This window comes from Pezoporus occidentalis, unplaced genomic scaffold (genome assembly GCF_034315485.1).
Source record: "Pezoporus occidentalis ecotype Australia unplaced genomic scaffold, CSIRO_AGI_Poc_V1 ctg442, whole genome shotgun sequence".
Classification (NCBI taxonomy): domain Eukaryota; kingdom Metazoa; phylum Chordata; class Aves; order Psittaciformes; family Psittacidae; genus Pezoporus; species Pezoporus occidentalis.
This window is the reverse complement of record NW_026915772.1, coordinates 52,721-67,540: the sequence shown is the minus strand read 5'-3', so window position 1 is coordinate 67,540 and position 14,820 is coordinate 52,721. Positions and strand designations below refer to the sequence as shown.

The window sequence follows — 14,820 nt, the reverse complement described above, 5'->3', positions numbered from 1 at the left end:
TTGGTACTTACTGAGTATTTTGCAAAATAGTGTGAACAAATGCTGGGTTTGTTTCCATGGAAGCTGTCACCAGAGAGGTCAGCAGCGACCAGTACCAGATCGCTGAAGCATCGCATACGGAGACGCCCACCTTCTTCACCCGTTGATACCCAACAGCCCTGAGCCCGTGGATTCTGGTGTCACATCCATCACTAAGGCAACGCTTGATATTTATCTGTACATCTGTCAAAACACAAAATAAGACTTTTTCCCCCCATTTCTTCTGCTGGATGAGATCTAGAAGAATGCAGATATTCAAAACCAGAATTATCGCAAAACCTCTGAGGAAAATAGCAGCAGATATGTAACAGTACTCCCACACAGAGACAACTCTGCATATGTGTTTCTTCACTGTACACCCTACGACTGGGAAAATTTAGCCCCCGAATAGCTTATGTGATCCATTACATATGGTTCAGCTAAAAATTAGGAAAAAAGCAGAAAAACAAAAAAACAAAAAAACCCAAACCCCTCAAAGTGGAAAATAGATTACAGATTATTTCATCAGTACCTTTCTACCTACATACACAGGAAGCACCTTGGGAGTGGTAGTGGAGAATTAGGGTAAAAGAGTAAAGCCTAAAAGTAAAGTTTTAAGTCGCATAAAAATCTTCAAGTAAACTCTTGACCATTTTGCATAGACAGCATCTTCCTAGTTACTTCTGAGGAACAACATCTTTGCCACCTGCTTCTGTGCCACTGCAGGTTCACCTTAGTGAAAGGCACCTATTTGAACTGAAGGGACAACATTTGTGAAGCTGCAGTAACCATCCTTCTGGCTTTAAGCTGAAAGAGGGGAGATTAGGTATTAGGAAGAAGTTGTTGACTATGAGGGTGAGGCCCTGGCACAGGGTGCTCAGAGAAGCTGTGGGTGCTCCAACCCTGGCATTGTTCAGGGCCAGGTTGGACAGGGCTTGGAGCTATCTGCTCTAATGGAAGGCGTCCCTGCTTGTGGCAGGGGGCTGGAACTGGATGAGCTTTAAGGTCCCTTCCAACACAAATCAGTCTGAGATTCCATGATCTTAGGAAGGAGCAACTTTCCCTTGATTGATTCCAATAGAGCACCCACAGATTTACCAGACTTAAAAATAACACTGCTTAAAAACCCTTAGCACAAAACCTGCTTTACATAAATCATCTGACCAGCTTCAGAGTTTTGCTACCAAGAAAATAGTTGCTCAGAAGCAGATTTTTTGCTAGATATGATCATCCAACATATGCTCCCACTCTGCAAGCAAAGATATTTTTAAATTGCCCAGTGTCTTCAAACTGACAGGCTAAAACTGCATCTTTAGTCATTCAGCTCTTCAACGCTTAGCCCAAGTTAGACAGATGCCATGAGAAAGACTCGGAAGACTCTCCTAAAGGCTAGAGATTAAACCACCAGAAGAACAATTTCTCTGACCCAAGGGTGTGATTTAAAGGTCCTACTCTAATGATTTCAACACATCATTCTATGCTCTACCCAAACTTTCACCTCCAAAAAAGCACCAAAACAATATACCAACAGTATCCTTATTGACTCACACATCTGACTAATGTTAGCGTTTTCCAACAGTGTTACGTAGCCAGTGATATTGCTTGGAATGTGAACATCTCGGACCTCCTGAAGACTGCTGGCATTCCTTCCCACTGCCACTGTCACTTGCTGTGGCATGTAACTCTGGTCACTAGCTGCCACCGCAATGGACAGATGTCTCAGGACAACATCTGGTTTCATCTTTAAACTGCAAAGTAAAGATAAAACAGTTCTTTCAAAGAGACGGTAGGGTCAAGCACTTCACTTTTAGCTAAGCTTCACTCAGTTTCCACTTGTACAAACACAGATAAATCCAAAGGAAATTACCTAGTGCTTCACAAGTGCATCAGTGTGGATGAGTTAGAAAACTTTAACTGACTTAAAAGACAGTCACCTCTGAGCCTGTAGAATTTTCTAGTGTATGGTTTTCAACTGAGAATTCATTTCTTGGTGAAGCAGGGGCTGCTCCCCTGCAGCCCATGGAGGTTCATGATGGAGCAGATATCTCCTGTAGCCCATGGAGGCCCACAGTGGAGCAAATATCCACCTGTAGCCTGCAGATGACCCCACACTGGAGCAGGAGGATGCCCAAAGGAAGCTGTGACCCTGTGGGAATCCTGCACTGGAGCAGGCTCCTGTCAGGACCTGTGGTCCCATGGTGAGATAAGACCATGCTGGAGCAGGCTTGCTGGCAGGACCTGTGGCCCCATGGGGGGCTCATGCTGGAGCCATCTGTTCCTGAAGGACTGCACCCTATGGGAGGGACCCCACTGTCCTGGGTTCAGCTGTAACAGTTATTTTTCTCCTTAGAAGCCGGTGCAGTGCTGCGTTTCAGTTTTAGTCTGAGAACAACGTTGATAACACACCAATGTTTTAGTTGTGCTCAGTAGCATTTATCCTGATCAAGGACATTTCAGTCTCTCCTGCTCTGCCAGTGAGTAGGTGCATGGGAAGCCAGGAGGAAGCAGACAGGACACCTGACCCAAACTAGCCAAAGGGGTATTCCATACCATAGCACATCATGCCCAGTATAGAAACTGGGGGGAGTTACCCAGAAGGCCCAGATGGCTGCTCAGGTGAGGCTGGGTATCAGTCAGCAGGTGCTGAGCAATCATGTTGGGCAGCACTTGTGTTTATTGTGGTTTCTTCTCCTTTCCCTTTTTAGTTGTGTAATATCTCCCCTTGTTATTTCCCTTATCATTATTATTAGCAGTAGTGGTTTGGTATTATACTTTAGTTACTGGACTGTTTTTTACCTCAACCCATGGGATTTACATTCTGTCAACTCTCCTCCCCATCTCACTGGGAGCCAGGGCAGGAGCAGCTGCATGGTGCTGAGTTACTGGCTGGGTTTAAAGCACAACACCTGCACTGGAACAGGTCATGAAGAACTGCAGCTCGTGGGAAGGACTCACATTGGAGAAGCTGGTGGAGGACTGTCTCCCACAGGGGGGACCCCACACTGGTGCAGGGCAAGAGTATGAGGAGTCCTCCCCTGAGGAAGGAGCAGCAGAAACAGTGTGTGATGAACTGACCACAACCCCATTCCCCATCCCCCTGCACCACAGGGGAGAGGAGGTGGAGAATTCAGGAGTGAAACTGAGCCCAAGAACAAGAGAAGGGGGGGGAAGCAGTTTTAAAATTTGGTTTTATTTCTCATTATCCTACTCTGATTTTCTTGGTAACAAAATTTAACTGATTTCCCCAAGTTGAGTCCGTTTTGCCCATAACAGCAGTTGGCAAGTGTTCTCTCCCCACCCTTACCTCAATCCGTAAGCCTTTAACTGTATCTTCTCTCCCCTGTCCAGCTGAGGAGGGGAGTGACAGAGTGGCTTTGGTCAACCCACCACAACACTCCACCAGCTGTATTTCTAAGGACTAACAACCCCAAAACTCAGGTGCATACTGGCGTGTTGCTCACCGTATCCAATGGGAGCGGGCACTGCCATCCGACTGCCAGAAAGATGTCGTTTCTCCGTTTGTCATCTTGTCAATATCAGCAGAATTGGACGAGGTTTCTATGTGAGTGTAGCACTTTGTGACAGACTTCAGTTTGTCTGCCTCCTGATTACCATTTAAATCACTAGGGTATTCTGCAAAGAACATAAATCACACATAAGAGTCTTCTTTAGCTTGTTTTAAGCATTATTATACCTTTACAATAACTAACACATACAAGTTAAATCATTGGCACAGAACACAGATCCCAAAGAACTGTTTCTGGCAGAAAGTAGAAGACAGCAAAGTTTCATTTCAGATAAAATTACAATCATCTTAACCAGTATGAAAACACCTACTTTGCCTGGAGTTCTCTAACCTTTAGCACCTTCTTTCATTACTGGCCTCATAAAGGCATTATTAATATGCAAAAATCCAACCAAATTAGAGGGAAAAGTAAAATACGATGGCAGAAACCTCAATTCAGCTATTCTAGGGAAGGGACAAAGCAGACTGCTTCCCCAAGTAACTTGATCTATTTCAACAGAAGTGCAGAGATCTGAAAATATCAAGTCAAGCTGTAAAGAGAAGGAGCCATCCCCATAGGGAGACCACCAGGAGAGTACTGTCTGAAATACAGTAAAAGATTCACTACCTCCACTCCAAAATAATACATTACTTTTAACACTGAACAGTCAGCTTCAGAAAATATTCATCTCACTGTTTCTAGCAACTAGCAGAGATGTTTGACTGAATAGAGAATATCACAACAATAATCATTCTGAAACAGGTCAGGAGAAAGATGAAAAACATCCCAGTGTGTTACTCGGATTGAGAGGTAGTTTGAAAATCAATTTATGTGCTTCAAAAGTACAACAAAAACACCCACAGAAGCATGCACATCAACTCTATACAAAATCATGCCTGGTAAAAATTCAACAGTAAAGAAAGCTTTTTGTTTTATCTGTAATCTCTTCTTCAACCTATGGTCACACACTGAAAAGAAAAAAAAGATTTACATACCCCTCTCTTTTAGGAGAAGTCGATCTAAAGAATCCTTCAGCACAGAAGACCTCATAGTGCAGATATTGTTAAAGTACTCCAGCACTGGGTAAGGGATGGCAGTATTAGAAATGCGATTCCGGTGCAAGAACCTCAGGATCATTGAGGCATGAAGACCAAGACGCTCTTTCGATTCAGAAAATATATCAATAAAACCTAGAAAGAGAGATTATTTCCAGCTGTGTTGCGATATCTGACTTGACCAAGTCATCATTTCCACACACACCCCCACACCTTACTACTAGGGAAACCCAAATCAAGCATGGGAGCCAACACTGGAACTACATTCTACCACAGGAAGTAGCTCAAGTCTGCAATCTTTACAGCAGGACTGCAAGAGGTGCAGGCAAACATTTTTGCCAGTTCCTTGAAATACCTGAAGGTGTTCAAAACAATTACCAAAAATCTTAGTTTTTATACTTATTTTGCTGTTCTTAAAGTCTCAAACCCTTGCCTCCAATATCTAAGTGAAACAGCTGCTGCTTGGCTAGCAAGCTGATGTACTCGCATTACCCACCCTGAGCTACACTAAGCATCTCGCTCTGGCACTGGGGATTATTCCTAAGGAGGTGCCTAATGTTTTCCACCAAGTTTGTAAGAAATTTCATTTCCTTAACAGCAATTCTCTGGATCATAGTGTATTTAGATGCACAAAACAGTACTCCATGAGTACTGCCCTCTGACTTACCTGTTGCCAATTCTAGCACTTCTTGTCTGATCCTCTAAGGCAAATCCTCTTTAGCCACTTACCATCAAAAGCTTGGAAGGAAAGCCAGTAACTGATACTTATCCCAGAAATCAAATTCTGGGAACTGACGCTTTCCAAACTACCCACCTTAAAACATGACTTATGTTTCAGAAGGATTTCAAATAACAATATATTAATAATAAAGTCCATGACTCATCACCTGAAACAGGCTCAGAAGAGGACTTATTCCTCCAAGTACAAGACTGCATTAGCTAGATACTCACCAACATTTTGCATTGAACTGTTTCCTGTCTGCGAGATAAAGCAGACAATGATAAGAAGATCCTCAGTCACACAGACAGGAAAATACTGGTTACTTATGAAAGTAAGCTAGCTAGATCTAACTATGCGAAATTTTTAAGTTACAGCAACTTCACTTGTTTGATACTAGAGAAGCGAGAATGACCTGGAGTATGGTTTTGATAAGATTAGGACAAGAACACTATTAAAGCAATTTATTGAAGCAACATCCCTTACACAGGGCAGGACTTGGGAACCATCTGTTTGGTCACTCTGTTCTCATACCTGGAACTAGGGAACAAGCTTGCAGTTGCCTGATTACATGGCTAAGCTCCCCCTGAAGATTAGCTCCACTAGAATTCTTGAGAGCCTCCAGCATATTCTCCACATCTACAGTGCCATCTCCTTCAGCATCAAATTGTGCAAAGGCCTGAAGAGGAAAAATTAAAAGAAAATGTATTTCAGCCTATTTGCTTCAAGCAGAAATTCAGGATATTTCATAGAAGCCATATAACATTATAACAGCATGAAATAATAATCAAAATAACCCATTTGCCATAGTATTGAATTAATGACAAGAGGGAACAGCTCGGCTGGAAATCTGCAGTCTTCAGCAAGTTTTAAGGCAGTTGCACTGCCTTCCTATAAAAGTCAACTGTAGTTTTGCTTAGGTGGAGACAGCACATCATCTATACCAGTGAATCAGCAGCATCCATCCACTAACATCTGAGACTACAAAGAAGGTGCTCACAAAAGAGCACTAAAAAGCTCTTCCATTAAAGGCTGAGTTAGTTCTAAAAGCCATACCAGGCATTGCTCATTACTGCTGCACCCATCTCATGCTGCAGCTACCCCAATTCTTCCAGGTTTCATGCATTTTCTTCAGTTAAGAAAGCATCCTTAGAACCAGAGTTTTTAAAACATGTATCTCCTTCCATGCACTGTCCTACACAAAACACCAGTTTAATATCATTTGTCAAAGTATTTGTGAAAACAATGAAAAGAGTTAGAAAAGGTTCTTATTTTTTAATTCAGGGGAACTTAATTATCTTTGACTTTGACAGAAATGTTTAACATAAAAAGCTATGCTGAGCATGTATAACAAGTAACTCGCATAGCTTTGCGTTTCACGTCTTTGTACTAACAAAAGTACAAGGTACCTTTATTCAGCTAAGCCTGTAAAACAGGACCAAGCTCATAAACATAATGCTGTTAACCAGCCACATCAAAGGAGTCACAGTCCTGTGACACAATACTACTAAAAACCCTAGCTATATTTTCACAATCATATTTAATTCTGAAACTTCTTCTGTTTAATTGCTAATCTCTTCACAAGCAAGGCTTCAGTTTCCTAGCCCTGAACTTGGTATTTCAAGTTCAGCTACATAGCTGAGTACATTTGGCCTCTAAGAACAGATCATCTCACACATGCCTGACAGTCAAGAAGTCACTGCTACTCAGGAGGAGGCTTATGCTTGAACCTCTTGGTTTGCTACCTGCTTATCAAACTTGATGTACCATTAAAAGTACTATCCTGGAGAGAAGTAATCTGAAATGACTGGATCAAAATAACCTGCCAATTAACCATGACATAATTACACCACCTAAATGAGAGCAAAGTCCTCAGAAGACAACAGAATTGCAGTGCCTTACTTTGGCTGACTAAAGCTCCAACGGCACTTCTGCAGCACAGAGCTGAATTTCAGCTTAGCATTTTACGAACTCTATTAAACATACAGCAGAACCATGCTAACAGCAATCAACTATGTAAGTATTACTCTTCGTGGCAATACAGCAGAACCATGCTAACAGCAATCAACTATGTAAGTATTACTCTTCGTGGCAAAGCAGACTGGTGCTGGGCATCAGGTAGACACAAACAAAAAACCAAGACCTTTGCCTAAGGACAACAATCCAGAGGGAATTAATTTTAAACAAATAGAACTCAGTTGGCAGAACACTTCAATGCACAGTTTTTTACCACATCATTCTTGCCATTACATCTTTTTCTCCTCATATCTGAGGTGGAACTGTGCAATTACTAAAATATGAGGTGAACAAGCAAGTTTTGTGATGTTACTAGTGAAAACAAACACATCAGATGGCAAGGCAGGATTAGCCCACAGCTACTTTAAACCAATTTCTTATACTTTTGTGTAAGGAGAGATTACTAGATCTCTGCTTTTCTTTGCATCTTCATGCAGTATTTTGTTACTTTATTTTTAAACTCTTAGGAAAACATTTCATTTCACCCTTTGCTCTCAGCAGAACTGCAGCATTAATGCTTCAAGTGAAACTTGGATACACTGTATGATAGCTGCTGAAACACAAATGAATAAAAAAAGGATTCAGAGATTTTATTTCTCTAGAAAATAAGATTTTGCATTTCAACAGAGGTTCAGTTTGCCCATAAAGCATTCAAAGCAGGTATTCACAAGCCTCACACTGACAGCAGAAAAACTTAATGGACAGATCAAACCTTAGTCTATGCCAGACCGGATTCTACAGACATTAAAAAGGGAAACCTATTGACCTGCCACCCACAAACTAACTTCTCATCAGTCTAAAACACATCCTGGGAATCTAAAATACTACAGCCTGTGGGCTGGTGCCAGTCACAGAAACAATGACATCAAGGGTTTCCACACAACTCCGACATCTCAGCTTTGCAGGACAGACTAGATGAGACCATCTATCGGCTCCATGATAAATCTACTGATAACGTCGTTGTAGTCCCCCGTGTCCCCCCCCAGCAAGAAAACACAAAACCAAAACAACTTCAATCCTCAAAATATCCCCCCAGCCTGCAAAGCTCAGTTGTTTCTAACTAAAAGGAAGAATCCTTATGTACTGATTTCACTCTTACTGTCTGTACAAAGAAGTGCTCTTTATTGGTTCTTGTAAAGCAACTGGAAATGGAGGCAGCAGCATTTTAGCAAGCTACTTGAAGCGACCTGCTATAAGCATACTTACCTGTACAACAAAATCTATCTCTTCCCAGGTTCCAGTAGCATTTTTAATACAACGGCACCAGTTTCAAGGAGCATACACGCGATTGAACGGTTTACCAAGTTATTCTGCTACTCAGGAGCAATACAAAGGCAGAAGGAAAGCACTGGTGAGCCTCAAGAACTGCATGCACTAACAAATTCGGACACAACCACTTTCTCAGCTGAGTGTGAAATTCCCAGAAGGGTGTTCGACTGCATTTTGAATGCTAGCTAGGGAGTAAAGCTAAACGTTCCAAACGTTAATTTATCCACGTCCCTTCCGACACTAGAAAGGAAATGGGGCTCTCTTCTACCGTTAAAACTTTACCTTGAGACCTTCTCTCTGTAGGGGAGGAACTCTGTTACACTACTTTCTAACAAGTTTTCCAAACCTCTTAGTTTACAGTAAGCAATAGGATTGCAATGAGATACTTGACATTTTCACTGCTGGTTTTGAACAGGAACACGAAAATTAAGTTTGGTAAACTCTGACTTGCTGATACCATCTCGAAGGAATTACTTGGGCTGAATTTCCTACCTGTGCTACCCACAGCTGCTATTGCTGCTGGCAATAACAGCAGCAGCAGGTTGTAGCAAAATACGGTTTTCTTCAGAAGCAGTTGCTGAGTGTAATCTCCAAAACCAGGCACAATTAATTAATTAATTAATAAAAAAACTATCTACAAGCCGACTGCCTGCCTATCGGCACCACCACCCGCCTTGTTTGGCCTCGCAGCAGAAGAGCCTCTGGTCTGGCCTTGCCCCGGTTACCTGAAGGGGTGACCCGGATCCCCATGGCCGAGCCTGGGCACCTCCGGCTCGGTGAGATCCACCTCCGGCAGCACCCTCGGGGCTCCCACCGCCTCCCTCCATTCCCCCCTTCACCCGGGCTCCGGCGGGAGCTCCCCCCCCGGCCCGAGCAGGGCCTGCCCCCCCCCGGCCGCCGCCTCACCTCCTCGCTCTCGCCGCGGGAGCCGGCTGCCAGGCGGGAGACGCTCTCCAGCACCTCACAGAACTGCTCCAGGCTGACGGCCTCGTCGCCGCGGCTGAGGCGCTCCTCCAGCCAGCGCACCAGAGTGCTGTGGTGCCGCGACACCAGCGACTCGGGCAGCGCCGCTTCCCGCAGCCGCGCCGTGGCCTCCCGCAACCGGGCCTGGTCCAGCAGCACCTCAGCCGGAGGCAGCGGCGGCGCCGGGCTGGCGGCGGTGCCAGGCGGGAAGGGAGCGCCGGGCTGAGGCGCGGTGGCCGCCCCTTCCATGCCTTCCTCGGCGCCCCCCTCCTCCTCGTCCTCGCTGCTGTGGCTCGCCGCCGTCCCCATGAGCCCCTCGGAAGCGCCGACGTTGCGACCCGGCGCTCGGCAGAGCCACTTGTCCTCCGCCTTCCCGCGGCTCCGCCCGGCCCGCCTTAGTCAGCAGCTTCCCGGCCCGCCGCACCTGTCAGCTCCGGCCGGCGGCGGCCGCGCCACACTGCCGCCAAGCGACACCCGGCGCCGCAAAAGCCCCGCCCCGGAAAGGCACGGGGCTGCCGCACCGCGCGACGCTCGCCGTAAAGCGGAGACGCGAAAGGGACGGTGTCCGCCGGCGCTGGCCACACCGCCGTGCGGCGAGGAAACCGTCGTGAAAAGGTCGGGAGCAGTCGCGGCGCGGCCCCATGCGGCGGGGCGCGGCGGCGGTGGCGGCGCTGTTGTGCCTGGGGGCCGCCTGCCTGCTGGGCCGCGGGTTCGATCCCCGCGCCTGGCTGCCGGCGCCCCGCGGCCGCCTGCTGAGCAGCGCCGAGCTGGCCCGGTACCGCGGGGCGCCGGGGGAGCCCGGCCTCTACCTCGCTGTGTTGGGCCGTGTCTTCGACGTGGAGCGCGGCCGCAGACACTATGGCCCCGGGGGTGCCTACAGCGGCCTCGCAGGTACCTCTGGAGGGGAAAGGGGAGGGCTCTGGGAGCGGGGTTTGGGCCTGTCAGCGGGCCGGAGGTTCACTGCCTGCCCCACAGGGAGAGATGCCACCAGAGCGTTCGCCACCGGCGACTTCACCGCGGCGGGGCTGGTGGATGATGTCTCGGCGCTGTCACCGGGCCGGCTGCTGGCCATCCGGAGCTGGCTGGCCTTCTACAGCGAGCGCTACGAGCCCGTGGGTAGGTGGTTCGGTCGGGGTGGCCACAGCAAGGGAAACCTGCCAGCAGCACGGGGATGGGAGTCTGGGAACCTCCAAGGATAGAGGGGATGTAAAGCTCAGTCTGGTTTTAATATTGGGCTGTGGCCAAGATCCGCCTTATTTTTGTCTTTAAGTAACAGATTTAAACCCTATTCGTTTTCCTTGCCTGGAAACACTGTGGTCTTCGTTGCTCTTCTCTGCCAGGGAAGCTGGTGGGCAGGTTCTATGATGAATACGGGGCACCAACAGAAGCTTTACGGCAGGCTGAGGCTGCCATTGAGGAAGCGCTGAAGTTCCAAGCAGAAAGCGAGCAGTGGAAGCAGCAGTTTCCACCCTGCAACTCAGAATGGAGCTCTGCTGCGGGCAGCCGGTTCTGGTGCTCCAAACAGAGGTAAAATCTTGCCCTCCTGCTGTCACGCTTGCTCTCTGGAGCAAAGCGTTTCCGACCTTTCTTTGGATGCCCTGAGCTTTGTCATTGCCTTGCCTAGTAGGAGAGGCATAGGAAGATGTACTGGCTCACTCTGTAGGCTGTAGGTGAGGTCTGCTGACTTCTTCACAAAGGGCATCAGTTGGTCCTAGTGTGCTGAGTGCTGGTATGGCTGGTCCCTTGCTCTGTCTGCATGTATAGAATCGCTCAGGTTGGAAAAGACCTTTATGATTATCAATTACAGGCCTTAACCTGGCACTGCTGAGGCCACCAGTAAACCATGTCCCCAAGTGTGACTGACTGACTTCACCACTTCCCTGGGCAGCCTGTTCCACTGCTTGACAAACCTCCCTGTGAAGGAATTGTTTCCTCAGCTCCATCTAAACCTGCCCTGGTGCAGCTTGAGGCCATTTCTTCTTGTCCCATCCCTTGTTCCTTGGGAGCAGAGCCCAGCCCCTCCTGGCTCCATCATCCTGTCAGGCACTTGTAGGGACCTCTCTTCTCCAGACTGACCCCCCAGGTCCCTCAGCCGTTCCCCATCACACTTGTGCTCAGGGCCCTGCACCAGCTCCGCTGCCCTTCTCTGGCCCCGCTCCAGCACCTCAATGTCTCTCTTGCGGTCAGGGGCACAAAACTGAACACAGGATTTGAGGTGCAGCATCACCAGTGCCCAGTGCGGGGGGACAGTCACTGCCCTGGCTCTGCTGCCACACTGGTGCTGGTACAAGCCAGGATGCTGGTGGCCACCTGGGCACAAGCTGGTTTCTGTTCAGGAGGCTGTCAGCCAACACCCCCAGGCTCTGCTTTCTGACAGGGCAGAGCCCACTGCCAGGGAGCAGTGGTGCAGTTCTCTGCTGTGCCACTCCTGCTGTGTGGAGTCCCTGCACAGCTGCTGTCAGCCTCCACCCAGTCTGGGGTTGCACGGAGCTTCAGGTTGGGTTTCTCCAGCGTGAGGCCACGGAGAGGGACTCGTCTCACTTTGTAGGTAAAAGGCAAATGATGTCTCATCCCAGTCAGCACAGTTAGGAATTTTATTTCTGAGGCAAAAACTCTGCTGTCACACTGGAATCAAAATCAGGTTTCAGAATTTGCCACATGTGCACACAATCCTCCTGTTCTCAGGAAAACAGGACACAAATCCCACTATTACCATCTGCTACATTCAGACAGGGAATGCAAGGATTAGCTCCTGCTTTTCAGACAGTTTCGCAGTGTGTCTCACAGAGTACTGGGACAACAGTTTTCACTTACAACCACATAAAAATGAGCTTGAGCTTTGAATAGTCATTTCCTGCTTGGCCTGTTTAGTTGTATACCTCTCTCAGTTCAGGGACTGTTCTGGTTGAAGGCAAATTGCTTAGGCTTCATTTCAGTGCACCAGTAGCACTGGGAGATCTGCTTCTATGTGTGAATGAGCTTGGGTGCAGCCTTGGGACTGCATGTTGTGTGACAGTCACTTGTGTAAAGGTTTACAGGCTTAAAAGGGGCAGTAGTTAGGGGATCACGCAGGATTTGGCTAATGAAGACACTGAAGTAGTTGTGGAAGTACTTGAGACTTGGGGTTTTTTTTTGGCCTAGTTCTTGGAATCATTGTGTTTAGGCAAGGCACAGAAGGTGGCGTGTGGTGATCTGTGAGCAATTAGCTACACCAAAAAAGGCATTTTTTGCTATTAGACATGCTGTGCTATGTAAGGCTGTGTGATTCCTTTTCCAGCAATAGAAACACCGGAAGCAGCTGGTTGCTCCCAGAAGGGTGAGAGCATGTACTAGCACTGTGAAACTATGTTCAGGCCATGGGTTTCTGAAGCACAGCCAATAAAATGAACCAGAAAGCCGAGATGTTTGGAGGCTGCCTCAGTAGGCATGTCTTTAGTTCTAACTCTCCCAGATTATCCTAGGCTTTTATCTACTGATTCTCAGTTCACTTGGAAGCATTTTACAAGGGCCTTTAGGGGAAGGACAAGGGCAAATGGCTTTAGCCTGCCAGAGGGGAGACTGAGATGAGCTCTTAGGCAGAAGCTCTTCCCTGTGAGGGTGCTGAGGTGCTGGCACAGGGTGCCCAGAGAAGCTGTGGCTGCCCCATCCCTGGCAGTGTTCAAGGCCAGGTTGGACACAGGGGCTTGGAGCAAGCTGCTCTAGTGGAAGGGGTCCCTGCCTGTGGCAGGGGGTTGGAACGGGATGAGTTTTAAGGTCTTTTCAGTCAAACCAGTTTGGGATTCTGTGATTTTCACGGGTTGGAATTGTGATTTACTTTTCCATTCTCAGTGGGGGAGTGAGCAGAGACTGGACTGGAGTCCCTCGGAAGCTGTTCCACCCGGGGTCCAAGGGCAGCCGTTGCGTGTGTGTGAGAACAACTGGTCCCCCGTGGGGGCAGCCGGACTCCACCGAGCACCGCGACAGAGGCGACCTGGATAACCCTCACTTGCAGGAATACAGCGGCTGCCCTCCGCTGGCAGAGCAGTGTGTCCTGAAGGAGTGACTCCCAGGGCTGGATTCGAGGCCGCTGTTAAGAGCCCTGCAGCGAAACGAGCTTTGTATGGGCAGCTCCAGCTGTGTTCCTCTCCATCTGCATGAAGGGGCAGCAGCAACCTCACGTTGTGACTCTTTAACGTGTGGAGATGGAGTTGAGAGGAGGAGGAAACACTTCAGCCAAATTAGTGGCTAGTAATGGGATACTTTCTTAGTGCTTCATTCTGATGGTATTTTTACATCTGGCAACAAACTGTAAGATGCAAAGCCTGAATTATACTTAGCAACCGATTTCTTGTGCAGTCGGGAGATGAGTTTGTGCAATGTATTGTGTTTTAAGGCAGCAAGGTTGTGAGCACAGGAACTGCTGCAGCATCTCTGACCCCAGTTTACACACAGTCCACCAGTCGTTTGAACCCTGCTGCATTGTAGTGCTTATGCTCCTTCCCAGTCAATTGCTTTACTCCAAAGTTTAAAGGTAGCAGGAAGAAGCCTGAATGGCTCCTATAATTAAGGTAGGTAGTATCTGGGAACTTGTACAGCTTGGTTACACACAAGCTTTATCAAAATCTTGGGAGTACAGAAGGCAAAAGTCAGAATTGTATTCCTCATTTAGTGTTTGTATTAGATACTGTGTAAAGAAGATATTGGGAGCCACCTATGAGGATCCTTGTTTAATATTAACCTCACCTTCCTGCTCCTGTGATTCACTACTTTCAGACTACGCAGATGAGGAGCTGGTACTTCTCAGTATATGATAATAAAAGCAATGTGGCAGCATGACCATCCTGCTGTAATCTGCCTCCTGCTTCCATGGCACCTCCTCCCACCTGGTACGTGCCCTTTGAACTACAACCCGAGGCTGGGTGTATCCTCACAGAGCCCAGCTCCATAAAGTCTGTACAGATTTTATCACAGCTGGCAAAATTCAGTGATAGAAGTGACTCCCAAAAGAGCAGGCAAGTTATTACCATTCCTGGGTGGGGCTGAAAGGGACAAGGAAGCACCTGCAGAGGGCTCAGGCACTGTAAATCCCCAGGTACAGGGAAGCAGTTGCTGTTTTTCAAAGAATCTACTGTTATAATCAGTTTCTGATGTAGCTGCAGCCTTGAGAGACACAGAGTACAGCAGTGGCACAGGTGTGCTGAGCTGTGTTCAATTCTTTTCCTTAAGGCAACTGCCACCTATGTAGAAAGAGCTAGAAGGCATTTATAAACTTAAGTTTTGAGCTACTGCTACCTCT

General features: G+C 47.5%; 2 protein-coding genes across 4 annotated transcripts in view; one reads left to right on the top strand and one right to left on the bottom strand.

Moving 5' to 3' along the window:
• ZZEF1 (zinc finger ZZ-type and EF-hand domain containing 1) overlaps positions 1-9,992 on the bottom strand; it is a 46,252-nt gene extending 36,260 nt beyond the window's left edge. The window contains exons 1-6 of one of the 3 annotated variants that reach the window (XM_062635000.1): positions 9,489-9,992; positions 5,832-5,976; positions 4,520-4,714; positions 3,480-3,651; positions 1,567-1,766; positions 12-222 (exon numbers count right to left, since the gene is read on the bottom strand). In XM_062635000.1, coding sequence (XP_062490984.1) covers positions 12-222; positions 1,567-1,766; positions 3,480-3,651; positions 4,520-4,714; positions 5,832-5,976; positions 9,489-9,854 — 1,289 coding nt within the window. In that variant the 5' untranslated portion in view covers positions 9,855-9,992. Of the gene's footprint in view, positions 1-11; positions 223-1,566; positions 1,767-3,479; positions 3,652-4,519; positions 4,715-5,831; positions 5,977-6,353; positions 6,574-9,488 lie in introns of those variants that run through there. The other 2 variants (XM_062635002.1, XM_062635001.1) reach the window with 2 other exon arrangements.
• A 179-nt stretch (positions 9,993-10,171) lies between these two features.
• Positions 10,172-14,360, top strand: LOC134172140 (neuferricin). The gene is made up of 4 exons (XM_062634999.1): positions 10,172-10,436; positions 10,521-10,661; positions 10,886-11,072; positions 13,374-14,360. Exons 1-4 carry the CDS (start codon positions 10,187-10,189, stop codon positions 13,585-13,587), a joined length of 792 nt encoding a protein of 263 aa, XP_062490983.1. The 5' UTR covers positions 10,172-10,186; the 3' UTR covers positions 13,588-14,360.
• Positions 14,361-14,820: the final 460 nt, after the last annotated feature.

Coding starts and splice junctions, on each gene's coding strand:
- LOC134172140 (XM_062634999.1), top strand. CDS start 10,187: ATGCGGCGGGGCGCGGCGGCGGTGGCGGCGCTGTTGTGCCTGGGGGCC. Junction 10,437..10,520: donor TGCCTACAGCGGCCTCGCAG/GTACCTCTGGAG, acceptor CCTGCCCCACAG/GGAGAGATGCCACCAGAGCG. Junction 11,073..13,373: donor TTCTGGTGCTCCAAACAGAG/GTAAAATCTTGC, acceptor TTCCATTCTCAG/TGGGGGAGTGAGCAGAGACT.